The 18561-nt window shown below is 45.2% G+C and overlaps 1 protein-coding gene and 1 long non-coding RNA gene across 4 annotated transcripts in view; one reads left to right on the forward strand and one right to left on the reverse strand.

Moving 5' to 3' along the window:
- ZNF598 (zinc finger protein 598, E3 ubiquitin ligase) overlaps positions 1-1231 on the reverse strand; it is a 23245-nt gene extending 22014 nt beyond the window's left edge. Inside the window, exon 1 of one of the 2 annotated variants that reach the window (XM_039490623.1) lies at positions 809-1231. In XM_039490623.1, the coding sequence (XP_039346557.1) occupies positions 809-991 (183 nt within the window). In that variant the 5' untranslated portion in view covers positions 992-1231. The remainder of the gene's footprint in view (positions 1-808) is intronic. The other variant, XM_039490624.1, reaches the window with a different exon arrangement.
- On the forward strand, positions 1216-16701 carry LOC120372973. Of its 2 annotated transcripts, none has more exons than XR_005585310.1 (4): positions 1216-2462; positions 6228-6428; positions 15730-15939; positions 16510-16701. It is a non-coding gene; the product is annotated as an uncharacterized LOC120372973 (long non-coding RNA). The 2 variants fall into 2 exon arrangements; XR_005585309.1 differs by lacking the exon at positions 1216-2462 and adding an exon at positions 4638-4735.
- Positions 16702-18561: the final 1860 nt, after the last annotated feature.

Consider the following 18561-nt stretch of genomic DNA (forward strand, 5'->3'; position numbering starts at 1 on the left):
ACACACTAATTCCCAAATTGGTGGTTTTGTTAGTGAGACAGAATAAGAAACCTCCCTTCCTCAGGCTAAACCGGCTTTTGTACAACTGGCTGTGTGTATCTTGGTCTCTAAGGCGTTACCAGACAACCAGGGCGGGTCTGGGTCCCCACCCTCTCTATATAAGGCTGTCTTTGCTCTTTATTAGATTAATTAGCTTTTGTAGTTGTGACAGCTTCAACCCCAAGTAGAACAAACAGCTGGTCTCTGGAATGATAAATAATACTTAGCCGTTCTCCGTGGGAACATGTTACCATACTTAGCAATGCAGGAGTCTCCCTACTAGATCAGCAGCCCGTTGATCTATCTGGGTTGCTCAGCCTGCCGGAGAGCACTTCACAATGAAGAGGGAGGCAGCGTGTCCTTGCTAGGACCCTGCTCACTGTGCAGTGCTGTGCACTTGGCAGCCCCCCGCCCCCCAGCGAGGTGTCTCTGATCCCAGACGCAGAATCTGAAGGCCCCATGGGGGGGTGCCCTATTCCAGACACCACCACCCCGCCCCACACTGTTGGGCCACGCGCTGGCCGGTCACTGTCTAAACTACCCCAAAACACGCTTACACCAAAGCAGCTACTCGAGTTTCAGCTACTTCAGCTTCCTCCCACGGCGAGCCAGCCCCACCCGGAGCAGCGTGTCCACGTGGAGAACCACAGCCACGCGCGGCCCCGATCCTGCCCCGGGGACCCTCCAACTCCTCCCCGCCCACGCTGGGCCGCGTCCCCCTTCTCATCCCTCCAGCCAGCCCCCGGCCCCGCGCGCTCCCCGGCCTCACCTGGCCCAGCTCCTCCCGGCACACGGCGCAGTACCGCACCCCGCACAGCGCCCGCATCCGCACCGAGCAGCGGTAGCAGATCGGGTGCTCGCAGCGGCCCAGCGCCACCACCTCCAGCTCCCCACAGCACAGCACGCACAGCCCGTCCGGGGGACCCGCCGCCGGGGACGGGGAGGCGGCCATGGCGCCCCGGACACGCCGCGGCCTAGGCCCCGCTCAGCCTAGCAACCGGCCCGGAGCATAGAGCTCCAGCCGGCCTAGAGCGCCGCTCCAACCCCTACGCAACTCTCCGGCTGGCGCTCCTCCAACCATAGAGACGCGGGATGCCGGCCCAGAGCGCTGTCTTCCCAGCGCCGGCTTCGCCGAACCATAGAGTCCCCGCTTAGAGCACCAGCTCCAACCCTGTCGCGGCCAAGGAGATAGGGCTAGAGCGTCGCTGCTCCTTAAGCTCGCTGCCCAGTACTCCTCCAGCAGTCTGACGATAGAGACGCAACCTAGAGCGCCTCCTACCCTCACTCTCTGTAACCATAGAGAATGAGTATAGAGTGCCCCCGCTGGCAGGCCCCCTCTATCCCTGCTGAGAGACCTCCACTAAACTGGAGTCCTCCCCATAGGGACATTTCCCCCCAATCCGTGGGGGCTTCAGGGCTGGAATCAAATATTTACTGTCAAGAAATGCAAACCCACCATCACTATGACAACCACCCGGGGAAGGGACCCCTCATCTTGGCGACCCAGCCTGAGGGCTTGGGAGTGGCCGAACTGCGCCAGGAGAGCCCACAGGTGGCCTGTACCTTCTTGGTGCCTGGCCTCAGGGCCTGTGAGGCAACAGCCCCATGCAAGGCCTTGTGCTGTGTGGGGTTGGCACCTAAAAACCAGCCTCAGCCTTTCTCACACGGGAGCCTGGGCACTCACCTTGCCCCCCTGCTACAATGGGCTAGTGAAATGCTGGGGATTTTCTCCTCAGATGAACCCTCCCATACCCCACCCAGCCTTGAGGATTCTCTCTGCCTTTGGAAAGAAGAGACAATATTGACATCAAATACATTTAATGAGAAAAGTGACCAGTCCTCTATGTAAAGTGAATCCAGGCAATACTTCCAAAGGGGGGTATTCACTCTGTGCGCTACCAAAAATCCAGAGATGTTCCAAGGCAACCCTGGAGAGCTAAGGAAATCCCAGAAATCCTGTATCTCAAGCTTTTGGTGAGGATAGATATGGCACTCAGTTTATGACACAATGATATTTTTCACAACCTGTGGTGATGGTTTTGGAAGCATCCTCACCACATTGCAGCATGATGACCAATTAACATAGCATGACTATGTTCTGAAACAAGTTTTGATCCTATTGTGCTGTGAAAGATCAACACAGCAACTTGACAGATATGTTTAGCCCACAATGGACAAGATCAGCAATCTTGCCTCTCAATCTGATATAATACTAAATACAAATCCTGACTAGCATATATAATCTGCTGCAGTGGTTCTCAACATGGGGGTACTTAGAAGTCTTCCAGGAGTACATCAACTCATCTAGACATTTGCCTAGTTTTACATCAGACTACATAAAAAGCACTAGCAAAGTCAGTACAAACTAAAATTTCATACAGACAATTACTGCTTATACTGCTCCATATACTATACAATGAAATGTAAGTACAATATTTATTTCCAGTTGATTTATTTTATAATTATATGGTAACAATTATAAAGTCAGCAATTTTTCAGTAATAGTGTGCTGTGACACTTTTGTATTTTTATGTCTGATTTTGTAAGCAAATAGTTTTAAAGTGAGGTGAAACCTGGAGTACGCAAGACAAATCAGACTCCTGAAAGGGGTCCAGTAGTCTGGAAAGGTTGAGAACCACTGATCTACTGGATGGCTATACTTTGAACTTAAAATAGATAGAAAATATGTTACTTACAATAATGCCAATGTTACAGATCCTAAGAACTGTGTAGTGTGAAGAGCCACTAAGAGATTGTTTAGATACATGCTACAAAGAGTGACACAGAATCAGAACATTTGATGAAGGTCAGGTTTTGTTTTAAGGCTTTGATAGGTAAGCTAGTGATGTGAGCCAGAATTAACAATCAGTGTGTCTGTTTCTTTAATAGGGAAATTTGTGGTTCTGAAGAGGGTTCTGAGTAATACAGAGAATGGATTTAACATGGATTGAACAGCTGTGTTAATCTAAAAATATAAAATCTTCTTGGGAGTGTGACGGAGCGATTCTGGCGGGACCCAACTGAGAGTGCCAAATCAGGACCAATTGCTTAAACAGGGCAGTCACAGCCCTAGGCTGGGGTTTTTCCACCTCTAAGGCAAACCAAACCAGCCAGACAAAAAGGACTTTGGTCTCACCCCACTAACACCACAAGTCACACACACAATTTCCTTAGACACTTTAGTCCCCCATCACACCCACCAGTGCCACTCGTCGGGGGATAAATGGTTATGAAAACCAACCCCCCAAAAAAAAAAAAAAAAAGGTTCCTCCCCCCCACACACAGCCCAGCCCCAGGTCAATATACACACACACCACCACCACAAATCAAAAATGTTGCCAATCCTTTAATCTAAATAAAAATCTAAAGGTTTATTTAAGAAAAAAAAAAAGGTAGAGAAGAGAGAATATAATTGGTTAATCAATTACATACAGTTAGTAGTTCTGCAGTAGTTAGTTCAGGCAGCAGCAGGCAGGAGTAGTAAACTGCAGATTTAGATTAACTGGATGGGGTCTCAGTCCCTGGGATGGTCCCTCAGTCCCTGGTGTAGAGTTTCAGTGTGTCAGAAGCCAGAGGAGAGAAAGGAAGCATGAGAGATGATGGATGAGGCATTTTTCTTTTTATAGACTTTTCCAGGTGTAAGAATTCCTTTGTCTTTCAGATTAGATTACAGCAAAACAATATGGAGTTCACATGAACAAGTCCCTGCATACTTTGCTGAGTCACAAGGCGTGCCTGCCTCTCTCTGGGGGGTCATTGTGTAGCTGATGGCCCTAATGAGCCATCAAGCCAGCTGCCACGGGCTAACATCAGCTTTGTCTGGGTTCCTTTCCAGAGGCAGCATTACAGACAGTACAGAGCCAATATACTTAACTAACTAAAAAATGATACACATACACACAGACATAGACATAACCAGCAACTAACCACCTGGGTCTTAGACACTTATTAGACCCCCTACTTAGTTTACTTAGTGCCACTACAGGACCTTGGTTGCCTTGGTTGTTCTATATGGTACATCAATAAAATCTTCTTGGGAGTTTATCTAAAATGAGAGAGAATGGTATTTTTTTCCAGTCTTTCAGAATCACCCCTTTTTTCTCCCCAGTACCCTTCAGATGACCCATCTTGGGCTGACTTATCCTTCCATTTGTGGAGGGCTGGAGCAGATTTCTTTAGAGCCCATCATTTCTGTTCCTGGGTCTTTCCAAGTAGTGTCTCAAAAAAAGCAAAGGTCTGTGCTCTAGGCTCTCACTCTGCCATCATCAGATGAGACATCAAGCTCGCTCAGGATAAAGGATATTACCAAAGATCTGCTTCCCCACCTCACTTGACATACAGGTGCCGAACTCCCACTAACCCAAGGATTGCCATCTGTCCTCGCATTGGCAAGATGGTCCCAACTTTCACGGGATCCCTCCTGCACCTGCAATCACCGGACAATTCAAAAATGTTTCAAGGCCCCATGATGATGCAGTGAAGCATGTAGATGTTGCCTGCTGTGGCTGTGCGCAATAATGTATTGCCATATGACATCACAATATAAAGATATGAATATTGTTACATTGAGATGGGATGTCACAGCATAACTATTTGGGCAAATACAGATAAGATATTGTTCCCCACTGGGACTGGGTTATGTACTTGCAAGAACTGGAGAACAGACCTTTTCCTTGGAAGAAGATTTTCTACAGAGGTGAAAGAAGCAAGGGGAGCAGAAATGTATTAAGTTAATGTATTAAATATTTTAAGAAATTCAGGGCTATGTAGACCTCAATAGGCATCATTCTGCTGCACGTAGTGCCTACTTGGAACTTCATGGCAGAAGCAGCAGCAGGGATAGAACTCAGATCCTCCTACTCCAAAAATCACTGGACTCAGACACTTGAGCTAAAGGAAAATCTACACGTACTGTTCTTCAGTTCAACACTGATACCATTTAATAATATCTATGGGGATGGGGAGGGGGAAGAGTATAAATTAGTTAAGTCTTTTGACCATAAGAAAAACTAAGTATTTTGGCGACTCAGGCCATTAGATATATCAGGTAACCTTTACCTTCTCTTTGAAGATGCTTAAAGAGACCCATTTATAGTACTTCAGAATTAGGAGTAGATAATATACGCCTTTTTGGTAATCAGCATTAAAGTGTGCAGGGGCTGGGGGAGATAATGAGGAACGGCTGAAGATGTTGGCTGTAATTACTCCATGAAATTTCCCCCCTAAATTAATGATACTGTTGAAAATGTTTTCATGTCAAAACTGCGTCCTACCAATTTTGGAGAGCAATTAGCGTGAAATGAGATGGAGGCTGCTGACAGTAATGGGCTGCCTTAAGTGTCACTCATCTATGAAATTACGCAAGTACCCCAGTGATACAGCCAAGTGTGGGATAATAAATATACCTTCGTAATTAGGCTTTAAAATGATGTTACTCACCATAATGATCATTGTGACAAAGCAGTTGGGCAGAACCACTAGTCGTACTTTTCAGCTCTTGTCTCAAAGGTTTCCCGTTAGGTCAGTAGGAACTGATGCCTGTTGCAGTCATCTAGAATTCTTTGGCCATGTCTATGCTATGGGCACTGCAGCAGCACAGCTATGACACTGCAGTTATGCCTCTGTAGACCTGTAGTGTAGATGCTTTCTACAGCGAAGGAAGGGTTTTTTTTCCGTTGATGTAGGTAATCCATCTTTCTGAGCAGCGGTAGATAGAACACTTCTTTCATCAACCTAGCCATGCCTACATCAGGGCTAGGCTGGCATAGCTACCGCCCTCGGGAGTGCAAATTTTTCACACCCATGAGGGCTGTAGCTGTGTCTTTCTAACTTTTAAGTGTAAACCAGGCCTTTGAGTGCTGGCTCTGGAGTGTCTGGGGCCTGAGCTCATACTGTATACTCATATAAAGTATACCTTGCCCCTGTGACTAGTTTCTTTCAGGTATTCTACAGAGCAGGGCCAGGTCTGCTGAGGGGAAATAAGCTGCCATTTACCAGTATGTTGTGTTACATAATCAGGGCAGCTTGCAGGCAACATTTTTTGCCAACAGATCAATTGTGACATGTTCTGCTTCCCTGCTAATCTTTAGAATGATCAAGGCCTGAAGGGGGAGCTGTTTAAGGGCTTAATGTTCTCAGATTTAACAAGCCACTGAATGTAGAGAACTTTTTCTTTTTTTGCTCATCAGATCAGATTTCCCAAGCTCAGCTAGCTCTGGAGTTTTACGAGTGAAGCCCAGGAGTTGATCTTGAAGGAAGGGGAAGTAAAATTAGGGCACCCTCAATGCAGCCTGAAGGCCAAATGCAGCCATCCTCTACTTATAACCGTAAGCTGGACAGCAAACATGATTGACTGCACTGACCCAATTCCCTTCCTGCAGTATATGAGGGTACGTCTACACTACGGGATTATTCCGATTTTACATAAACCGGTTTTGTAAAACAGATTGTATAAAGTCGAGTGCACGCGGCCACACTAAGCACATTAATTCGGCGGTGTGCGTCCATGGTCCGAGGCTAGCGTTGATTTCTGGAGCGTTGCACTGTAGGTAGCTATTCCGTAGCTATCCCATAGTTCCCGCAGTCCGTCCCCCCTTGGAATTCTGGGTTGAGATCCCAGTGCCTGATAGGGCAAAAATCATTGTCGCGGGTGGTTCTGGGTAAATGTCATCAGTCATTCCTTCCTCCGGGAAAGCAACGGCAGACAATCATTTTGCGCCCTTTTTCCCTGGATTGCCCTGGCAGACGCCATAGCATGGCAACCATGGAGCCTGTTTTGCCTTTTGTCACAGTCACCGTATGTGTACTAAATGCCGCTGACAGAGGCGATACAGCAGCGCTACACAGCAGCATTCATTTGCTTTTGCATGATAGCAGAGACGGTTATCAGTCGTTCTGTACCGTCTGCTGCCATTGTAAATTGGCAATGAGATGACGGTTATCTGTCGTTCTGTACTGTCTGCTGCTGTCATGGGTGCCCCTGGCTGAGGTCAGCCGGGGGCACAAAGACAAAAATGGGAATGACTCCCCGAGTCAATCCCTCCTTTATGGTATCTAAAAATAGAATCAGTCCTGCCTAGAATATGGGGCTAGTGTACTAGAGAACCAGTGTATCAGAGAACCAGAGAGCACAGCTGCTCCATGTCAGCTCCCGCAGAAATGATGAGCTGCATGCCATTCACAGGGGGTGCCCCTGCAACAACCCCACCCGTTGCTTCCCTCCTTCCCCAACCTTCCTGGGCTAGCGTGGCAGTGTCCCCCCCATTTGTGTGATGAAGTAATAAAGAATGCAGGAATAAGAAACAGTGACTTGTTAGTGAGATAAAATGAGGGGAAGGCAGCCTCCAGCTGCTATGATAGTCCAGGCAGGATATTAAGCAGTGTGGGGTAGAGGAGCCCAGCATCCCGCTGCTATGAGAGTACAAGCAGGACATTAAGCAGTGTGGGGGAGAGGAGCCCAGCATCCCGCTGCTATGATAGTCCAGGCAGGACAGAAGCTTTTTTTTACACATGAAAGGGAGGGGGCTGATGAAGCTCAGCCCCCAGTTGCTATGATGAGGACGGTTATCAGCCGTTCTGTACCATCTACTGGGAATGACCGGGAATCATTCCTATTTTTACCCAGGCACCCCCAGCCAGCCTCATCTGAGGCCAGCCAGGAGCACTCACGGGCTGATGATGAGAACAGATACCAGTCCTACTGTACTGTACCGTCTGCCACCGGGGAGAGGGGAGAGGATGCTGCTGTTAGCTCTCCAGCACCCCGTCTACCAGCAGCATGCAGTAGACATAGGGTGACATTGAAAAAAGGTGAGAAACAATTTTTTTCCCTTTTATTTCAGGGGGGTGAAGGGTGTAAATTGACAACATACACCCTGAAACACCCGGGAAAATGTTTTTGACCCTTCAGGCACTTGGAGCCCAGCCAAGAATGCAAATGCTTTTCACAGACTGCGGGGACTGTGGGATAGCTGGAGTCCTCAGTACCCCCTCCCTCCCTCCATGAGCGTCCATTTGATTCTTTGGCTTTCCGTTACGCTTGTCACGCAGCAGTGTGCTAAGTCCCTGCTGTGGCCTCTGGAGATTTTTTCAAATGCTTTGTCATTTCGTCTTCTGGAACGGAGCTGTGATAGAACAGATTTGCCTCCCCATACAGCGGTCAGATCCAGTATCTCCCGTACGGTCCATGCTGGAGCTCTTTTTGGATTTGGGACTGCATCACCACCTGTGCTGATCAGAGCTCCACGCTGGGCAAACAGGAAATGAAATTCAAAAGTTCGCGGGGCTTTTCCTGTCTACCTGGCCAGTGCATCCGAGTTCAGATTGCTGTCCAGAGCAGTCACAATGGTGCACTGTGGGATACCTCCTCGAGGCCAATACCGTCGATTTGCAGCCACACTAACCCTAATCCGATATGGTAATACCGATTTCAGCGCTACTCCTCTCATCGGGGAGGAGTACAGAAACCAGTTTAAAGAGCCCTTTATATCAATATAAAGGGCCTCGTTGTGTGGACGGGTGCAGCGTTAAATCGGTTTAACGCTGCTAAAATCGGTTTAAACATGTAGTGTAGACCAGGCCTGAGTCTCCCTTAAGGGAGGAGAATCAGATCCAGAGCTTTATTGCTCATCAAACAAAGAGGCCTGATCCTCCTCTCGCATACACTTATGTAAATCAGGTGTGATTCCCTTGAACTTAATAGAGTTAACACTGGCGTGTTGACTTGAAGCTAAATCAGGCCCTTCATAGTTCATCCATGTGTAGATGCAACAGAGAGAGGGAGGGAGAGAGAGAGAACAAGAGAGAGCAGGTTTGCTGCATGCTGTGCTTTTTATTTTTAATTGTATGTCCACATATATGCCAAATAAGTCCAGTCCCCAGACTTCTGGCAAGCTGCCAAAGGAGTCTTCAGTGAAACAAAGTTTGGACCCCCCTCAATTTCTTTGTCTAATACAGTTAGCTCCCTGTTACCCTGCTCAACAGAAGATCGGAGCAGCTCTCTATGCCTGATGTACTACAGACTATTGCGGCAAACATGCATATTGTAAGTGTGACTTCCATAGCTGTATGCCATATCTTGAAGATGTATAAACATAGATCTGTCTAGGTTCCATATTAGTCAATTACTAGTAATAATCACAATGAGCTAATTATTGTTCTATTAAGTCCCTGTGACAGGTTTGGTCACAGAGACCCCCTTGGGACTGTCACCAGATGTGCTGAAACTACCTCTGAGCCCATTTTCTTTGCCAGCTTGGGACTTCAGAACCCTGTCTTATTGAGCCAGACATGCTAACCTGCGGCAACACAGACCCAGGGTCTGAACCTTGCCCCCAAAGCTGCAGACTTAACTGAAAACAACTCAGCAGGTACTCCTGTCTCCAGCACCCAGACACCCAGCTCCCAATGGGATCCAAACCCCAAATACAGCCGTTTTACTCTGTGTAAAGCTTATATAGGGTGAACTCCTAAATTGTCCGCCCTCTATAACACTGACAGAGAGATATGCACAGCTGCTTGCTCCCCCAGGTATTAGCCACTTACTCTGGGTTAATGAATAAACAAAAGTGATTGTATTAAGTATAAAAAGTAGGATTTAAGTGGTTTCAAGTAATAACAGACAGAACAAAGTAAGTTACCAAGCAAAATAAACAAAACACTCAAGTCTAAGTCTGATACATTAAGAAACTGAATACAGGTAAATCTCACCCTTAGAGATGTTCCAATAAGCTTCTTTCGCAGACTAGACTCCTTCCTAGTCTGGGCCCAATCCTTTCCCCGGTACAGTCCTTGTTAGTTCCAGTTCAGGTGGTAACTAGGAGATTTCTCATGACTGGCAGCCCACTTTGTTCTGTTCTGCCCCCTATTATATCTTTGGCACAAGGCAGGAATCCTTTGTCTCTCTCTGGGTTCCCACCCCGCCTTATAAATGGAAAAGCACCAGGTTAAAGATGGATTCCAGTATCATGTGACATGTTCACATGTCCTGTGAGCCCCCCTCCATTCTTCCAGGACTGGCCCGCAGGTATGCAGTGGAGGCTTGCAGGTAAACAGAGCCATCTACGGTCAATTGTCCTAGTTAATGGGAGCCATCAAGATTCCAAGCCACCATTAATGGCCCACACTTTGCATAATTACTATAGGACTTCAGAGTTATACTTCATATTTCTAGTTTTAAATACAAGAATGATGCATACATACAAATAGGATGAACACACTCAGTAGATTATAAGCTTTATAATGATATCTTACAAGGGACCTTTTGCATAAAGCATATTCCAGTTACATTATATTCACACTCATTAGCAAATTCCCAGAGACATATGGAGTGCAGCGTCATAGTCCCTATCCAGAGGAAGCTGGAAAATGAAATTACAGGTAGCCGATATTTAAAGTTCTCTCTGAAGCCTACTTCAGAGTCATTATGATTATGAAAAATTGTATTGCTACAATATGTGAGTCCTGATTTAGATTAATTTCTTTCACAGTGTAAAAGCAAAGAGGTGTTTATAATGTCCTCTCAGTGGATTGACTCACTCTTCGCTGATAACCTAAAGAAGTCATTCTTAGTCCCCTACTAATTACAAATGGAATCTGGATGTTAGCACTTGATGTGAACCAACGCCATGAAGAAATATAGTTATGCATATTTAATTTTGCTCAATGTGCAGTGCAAATAATTCAGCTGGTATTTAGTCTTATGCCTTGGCTAACAGGAAATATATGCCTCCAAAGATAAAGAGCTAATACTAATGCTACTGCTGGTTAATTTCCATGTTTATTAGCTGAACACTACATAATGTCAGAGGAAAAGGACACTTCTTCCAAAGGACACTTTAATCAGCAATGTTCTCTGAAATAATTAATATTTGTGCAGATGAACATAACAAATCCATCGTGTTTAGAAGAGCAACAGATCAAATATTTATAATTTAGCACCAAAATATTGTCAAAGTGCAAATTTTAAGGTTACGTCTTGGATTAAGTTCATTTCTATAACTTGAAATAGAGACAGTACATGTGCAATGGATATATTTAGTGAATAAGATCTCAGGACCTTGATTTAAAGTCACCTGAAATATGGTACCTCTGGCAGTACACTTCTGTGACAAAGTGGGGCTGTTCTTAATGTTTCCTCTGAATACTGTGTGGGTGCCTCAGTTTCTGGCCGACACTCTGTCTCCGTGGCTTTAATGGCCAGGCCCTTCCCCCCTGCAAGGGGATGCTAAAGGTGTGAGAGAACAAAGAGATCAGGTGACCTCCTGGCCCGGGAAAGAGACAAAGGCCAGAAAGGAGGGGCTGGGGGGGGTTTCAGTTTGGGGCTGGCTGGGGACGAGGAGTGAGGGCAGATAGGGTTATCTGCCTTGCTGGGCCCCAGAATGGACCCGGCCGAGGGGTCCCGTTCTCTGAACCTACAAGCTCTGTTTTAGACCATGTTCCTGTCATCTAATAAACCTCTGTGTTACTGGCTGACTGAGAGTCACGTCTGACTGCGAAGTGAAGTGGGGGTGCAGGACCCTCTGGCTTCCCCAGGAACCTGCCTGGGCAGACTCGCTGTGGGAAGCGCATGGAGGGGCATATGCTGAATGCTCCAAGGAGAGACCCAGGAGGTGAAGCCGTGGGAGCTTCTTGCCCTGCAGACAGTCTGCTCCAAGGGAGAGGAGGCTCCCCAAAGTCCTGACTGGCTTTGTGGGGAGCAGTTCCAGAGCAGCGCCCTGGGACTCCATGAAAACTTCCTAGTAGTAGCACAATGAGGAGCTGTTCAGTATGGTCCCCACTGGGGTCAAGGCTGCCACACCAGGATGTGACAGCGAGTCTCTATGGTGGGAAGACTGGGGCTTAACATCAATCACCAATCAGTTCCTCATCACACACCCTACTGCTCGCCCACCCAGCTTCAACCTGCTACGTCATCAGTGGGCCCTTTGTAACCATTCCGGACTGGGCAAGGCCTCCGTGCAGCCAATCAGCACTGTTGGGGTCTTCGAGACAATCCACGCTGAAGCTGCAGCACAGCAAACAGTGATGCACATTGTCGAGGAGTGTGGGTGGGGTCCGAGAGCTCCACTTGGCCACTAAGAACACTATGCTTGGCTCGGCAAATATGCAAATGCTAAATAAATAGGGAATAAGAGCCAGAGATGATTTTGTATAAGTTTTCTGTTAACAGTGATCATTCTTTCAGTGTTTCCCTTGCCATTGTTATTGTTTAATCGGCAGGCTTAGTAGTAAAGTGATCTGGCCCTCAATGTGTTAGTGGGAAAGAGTTTGTAGCTATGTCACCTCTGGCTGTAATCTCATCAGATCTCACAGCTAAAGTCTGGGCAGCAGTTGATAGGAGTCCTGCAAAGAAAACTTAACAATATTCAAGGAACAGTTTATAGACTCATAGATTCTAGGACTGGAAGGGACCTCGAGAGGTCATTGAGTCCAGTCCCCTGCCCTCATGGCAGGACCAAATACTGTCTAGACCATCCTGGATAGACATTTATCTAACCTACTGTTAAATATCTCCAGAGATGGAGATTCCACAACCTCCCTAGGCAATTTATTCCAGTGTTTAACCACCCTGACAGGAACTTTTTCCTAATGTCCAACCTAAACCTCCCTTGCTGCAGTTTAAGCCCATTGCTTCTTGTTCTATCCTTAGAGGCTAAGGTGAACAAGTTTTCTCCCTCCTCCTGATGACACCCTTTTAGATACCTGAAAACTGCTATCATGTCCCCTCTCAGTCTTCTCTTTTCCAAACTAAACAAACCCAATTCTTTCAGCCTTCCTTCATTGGTCATGTTCTCAAGACCTTTAATCATTCTTGTTGCTCTTCTCTGGACCCTCTCCAGTTTCTCCACATCTTTCTTGAAATGTGGTGCCCAGAACTGGACACAATGCTCCAGTTGAGGCCTATCCAACGCAGAGTAGAGTGGAAGAATGACTTCTCGTGTCTTGCTCACAACACACCTGTTAATGCATCCCAGAATCATGTTTGCTTTTTTTGCAACAGCATCAAACTGTTGACTCATATTTAGCTTGTGGTCCATTATAACCCCTAGATCTCTTTCTGCCGTACTCCTTCCTAGACAGTCTCTTTCCATTCTGTATGTGTGAAACTGATTGTTCCTTCCTAAGTGGGGCACTTTGCATTTGTCTTTGCTAAACTTCATCCTGTTTACCTTAGGCCATTTCTCCAATTTGTCCAGATCATTTTGAATTATGACCCTATCCTCCAAAGCCGTTGCAATCCCTCCCAGTTTGGTATCATCTGCAAACTTAATAAGCGTACTTTCTATGCCAATATCTAAGTTGTTGATGAAGATATTGAACAGAGCTGGTCCCAAAACAGACCCCTGCGGAACCCCACTTGTTACACCTTTCCAGCAGGATTGGGAACCATTAATAACTACTCTCTGAGTATGGTTATCCAGCCAGTTATGCACCCACCTTATAGTAGCCCCATCTAAGTTGTATTTGCCTAGTTTATTGATAAGAATATCATGTGAGACCGTATCAAATGCCTTACTAAAGTCTAGGTATACCACATCCACCGCTTCTCCCTTATCCACAAGACTCGTTATCCTATCAAAGAAAGCTATCAGATTGGTTTGACATGATTTGTTCTTTACAAATCCATGCTGGCTATTCCCTATCACCTTACCACCTTCCAAGTGTTTGCAGATGATTTCCTTAATTACTTGCTCCATTATCTTCCCTGGCACAGAAGTTAAACTAACTGGTCTGTAGTTTCCTGGGTTGTTTTTATTTCCCTTTTTATAGATGAGCACTATATTTGCCCTTTTCCAGTCTTCTGGAATCTCTCCGGTCTCCCATGTTTTTCCAAAGATAATAGCTAGAGGCTCAGATACCTCCTCTATTAGCTCCTTGAGTATTCTAGGATGCATTTCATCAGGCCCTGGTGACTTGCAGGCATCTAACAGCTGTTGGTATTCAGTAGGTGTTGCCCCTCCCTTTGAGTCAATACTGAACAGCTCTTCATGGTGGTGCTACAGAAGATGTGCTGCCAGATGTAACATATTTAAAGTACAACTTTAAATCAAGGTCCTTGTCATATGGCACTTTTTGCAAGAGTTGAAGTTGGGTTCCAGGTTATTGGCAAGGTCCTTAGATCAAGCCACTGAGATTCTGGAGTGAGATACAGAATGTTTTTCTCAAAATGTGATGGAGTTTTTTATAGAAGTTGATGGCACTAACTTTTCTGAACTGAAGTGAGCCCTTCACGTGGGCGTTGGGAGTGTAAGCAAAGTCTGCAGAGTGATCCATGCTGTGAAGGAGAGTTGCCTTATGTGGAATTTGCCAATGTATATATTTAGCAACTGCTTGTTGGAGGATGAGAGGGCATGATAAGAGCAGATAATGGTGGGGAAATATACATACACAGGAACACAAAGGAACGGGGAAGGGGGGAGAAAGAGCTTTCTAGGTGTCAAGGAGTCAATATGCGAGTTTCCAGAACAGAATCCAACCTTTGGAGAGAGCTCTGCTTTCAAAGGATATTAAGGGAGCTAGCTTAAGCGGGCAAAAGCAAGATAATTTGGTGTCAAGAGCTCCCTCACTGCCTTGTGTCTGAATATCCATCGGATCTAAGGAAAGCACATGATCTCACCTATCAGACAGATAATGGGCAGCCATTCGGGGACTCTGGGTGGAGTTCAGCAAAGAATGGCAGCCTTAGTAATAACAGATGTGAAACAGATTTATAACTCAACCTTAACCATGTGTGTCATTACAACCAAGTCCAGCATAGTACTTCGCAAATAAATGGAGATAAATGTTTTATCCCTATTTTACACAAAGGAATACTGAGGCCCAGGGAGGTAAAGTGTCTGAGGTCACATAACGAGTCACGGATAAACCTGGGAATAAAACACAGCTTTCCTGGCTCCCTCTCTGGTCCAGCAGACCATGCTGCCTCCGAATGGACTTAATTTTGTCGGTTTCCATTAGATTTTTCAGACTTCATTGTCTCCACAAATGACTCCTGCTAAATGTCACTAGAAATTATATGCATCAAAGGGAGAGGATGACCCTGGTTCCTGCTACTATGACCCAGTTGGGTGTACTGAATTCCATTTTTTAATGGTTATTACCATATAGAACTGCTAGAATGCCTTCCATTTGAGGATCTCAAGGGTTTTACAAATATACGCCCCGATCTGTGACACAGTTCAATGCAGCAGACCCTGTGCTATACAAAGCATGGTCCACCGGGGCAGATCCAGTTTCAGGACTGTGGCCTTAGAGCCAGGGATTCAGTCCTCAGCTATCTTTCTTGACACTACTGAAGTTAATTAAGTAGCATGCACAGAGCTGAGCATAGGATTTGACCTCAACTAATTAAGCCTTGCAGCTAATAAGCAAGTAGTTCAATGCCATGTGGGCTTTAGGTAAGGGCTCTCAGAGCAGTCAAAGCCTAGGGTTCGCTTCTCAGCTGTGTCCTTCATTACAGAAAACATGCAGCATGTCAGAGCCATATTTACTCTGCACTCCATACAGGTAGGTGTTAACTCACTTTCATTATTATTATAAATTGTTTCCAGGAGAAAGGTTGAATCATGGAACAGAGGGGGCTGAAAAGTTTGCTCGCATTAGAGATATCCACCTGACGTCATCTTCTCCTTCTGCTCTTTCACCTGCATTTTTTATCTTTGTCTTTGTTGTTCTGTTTTGTTTCTCTAGGACAAAAATCGGTACCTCAGAGTCTCATGATGTTTACATCACGGTTCTGTGGCATTGAGTCGCCATGTCGGCCTCACACTATGATGACATTGCATCAGCCCCTGAGATATTTAAGGGCTCTTAATCATATATTGGCTGCTGCTGTCGAAGACAGGATGTTGGACAAAATGGATCACAGGTCTGATCTAGTATGACAATTCGTATGTGCCTGTAAGTAGTCCCTTTGCAGTCAGGTAAGTTAAGTGGGGATTACTTATGTGAGTGAGGTTTACAAGTCCATGCCCTTAGTTTGTAAGATGCAGGTCTGCCCCATAAAAGTTGGGACAGGTGGTTTGACCTGTTAGTGTGGTCTGATGGTTAGAGCCTGAGACTGAGTCTTGACCTGGGCTCAGTTTCCATCTCCAATGACTGACTTGTTTTGTTCCCACTCTGTGCCTTAGTTTTCTCATCTGCAAAATGGGGATAATTACACTTACTCACATGGGTGTAGTGTGGCTGAGTTACTGTCTGTTAAGTACATTGAAATCTTCAGATGAAGGGTGGTTTAAGCATGTACATTCTTAGTATTGCCACGTGCTATGGTGTGAGATCAGCTCCGGAGTTTCGGAGCAAGCAAACAGGTTCATTTGGCTTGGAATAGCAGGCTATATAAAACCATGCAATGGTCCTATGAGACTGTTTTTTTTAACTTAGTGCTAATGGATCTATTGTTTCACGTAAAGGTTTCCAGTGCTTTTGCTATATTGTGTGTGACATTTATAACACTCTTTGTTCCATTAGGAGAGTAATTTGGGAGAGTTTATTATCCTTTGGAGACTCTGCAGCTTGCTGCTCAACTTCCATACTCATGGACCCTGGAGGAAAAATCTCTCAAAGCAGCATCTGACTTTTTTGTAAAGTACTGATGAGTTAGACATTTGTTAAGAGTTTAGTGATTAACCTAATGTACTTTAATAAGAGGAATTAAAACATCATGAGACATCTATTATTTCTCCCTCTTTCTCTCTAGAGACAACAAAATACATAGACTTTACAATGAAATCAAGGTGCTCCTTGCCTCAAAGTGTGAAATCATAATTTGTTTGTATCAGCTATTGCTCCTTTATTTCAGAGGAACAAGGAAATAGCATTTAATCAGCATGTACTGAATCACTGATGAAAGGAACCACTGAGTAATCTGAGTTTATTACACTAGGACACATGCTAGATGCGAGAAAATGGCAAACATTGTTATACCTAGGACTACCTATCTAAGACACCTGTCACCTTGGTACCTTAGGGATTGGGTTAGCCAGTTTGGGTTCCAATCACTAAGTAGTGGCTCATATGTATCCATTAACAAAATGCACTCATTCTGATTCACAAGAAAACTCTCATGTGGGATGTGCGTGGGAATGTACCAGAATTGGGTGGTTAATGATCGTGATTCCAAAGCACTTTGCAAACCACATATATAGGAATAATGTTTTATACCACTAAAAAATACAATCACTTGTGAGGTGAAAAAACGTGTCAATTGTTTAAATCTAGGGTAGGAAGTGAAAAACACCATCTCCAAACGAAACTTTCAGGAGGGAGGTAGAGGTTAGAGAGGCAGTATGTTCCTAGTTTGACCAGCATGCTTACCAACACAACTATTGTGAAAAGGGCCATGGGAGCTTTTATGACCAGTCATTCATATCCTGAGCTGTATATCTCATCTGAAGACGGCTCCACCCCAGTACTGTGCTTGATACTGACTCAGAAATGATACCTACTGAATCACTACCATGTCCTGTAGCATCTGGGGTTTCACATGTCTTCCATCTACATACTAATCAGGCCTGACACATCTTCTCTTGTGAGGTCTGAAGAGGTCACGCCTCCAGGGCTGTATAGATGCAGGATGAGTGTGCTGCCAGCACATCGGGGGTGGGGTGGGGTTTGATGGCAAACGGGCAGTTAATTTAGAAATTAAGGAAGGACTGGCTTCAATTCTGTGCTTGTACAGTGCCTTGCACCAGGGAGTTGGGGTTCTTAGAGGCTGCTTGAGTATAAATAATAATAAATAACGGGAAGTCACATCTATTCTTTTTCAATCTCATTTTTTCATTACAAGCAGTCATTATTGACTGCTATCGCCATGGATTTTTCGTTCACCAAATCTTAAAAGCCACCATTCTGTAGGACTGTGAAAGTAACAAAACATGGGATTCAATCAATAAAAATATTTAGTAAAGGCAAATGCAAAGTACTACACTTAGGAAGGAAAAATCAAATGCACAGCTACAAAATGGGGAATAATTGCCCAGGTGGTAGTACTGATGAAAAGGCTCTGGGGGTTATAGTTTATCACAAGTTGAACATAAGTCAACAATGTGATGCAGTGGCAAAAAAACCCTAATATCATTTTGGGGGTGTATTAACAGGAGTGTCGTATGTAAGACACAGGAGTAATTGTCCTATTCTGAGAGGCCTCAGCTCTCAGTTCTGGGTGCCACACTTTAAGAAAGATATAGACAAATTGGAGAGAGTCCAGAGGAGAGCAATACAAATTATCAAAGGTTTAGAAAACCTGAGCTATGAGGATAGGTTAAAAAAACTGGGTATGTTTAATCTTGAGAAAAGAAGGACAAATGGGGACCTTATAATGGTCTTCAAACATATGGAAGGGCTGTTATAAAGAGGACAGTGATCAATTGTTCTCCATGTCCACTGAAGGCAGAACAAGAAATAATGGTCTTAATCTGCAGCAAAGGAGATTTAGGTTAGATACTAGGAACAACTTTCTAACTATAAGGATAGTGAAGCACTGGACTGGGCTTCCAAGGGAGGCTGTGGAATCCCCATTGT

The sequence above is a fragment of the Mauremys reevesii genome, linkage group 10, assembly GCF_016161935.1.
Source record: "Mauremys reevesii isolate NIE-2019 linkage group 10, ASM1616193v1, whole genome shotgun sequence".
NCBI lineage: Eukaryota > Metazoa > Chordata > Testudines > Geoemydidae > Mauremys > Mauremys reevesii.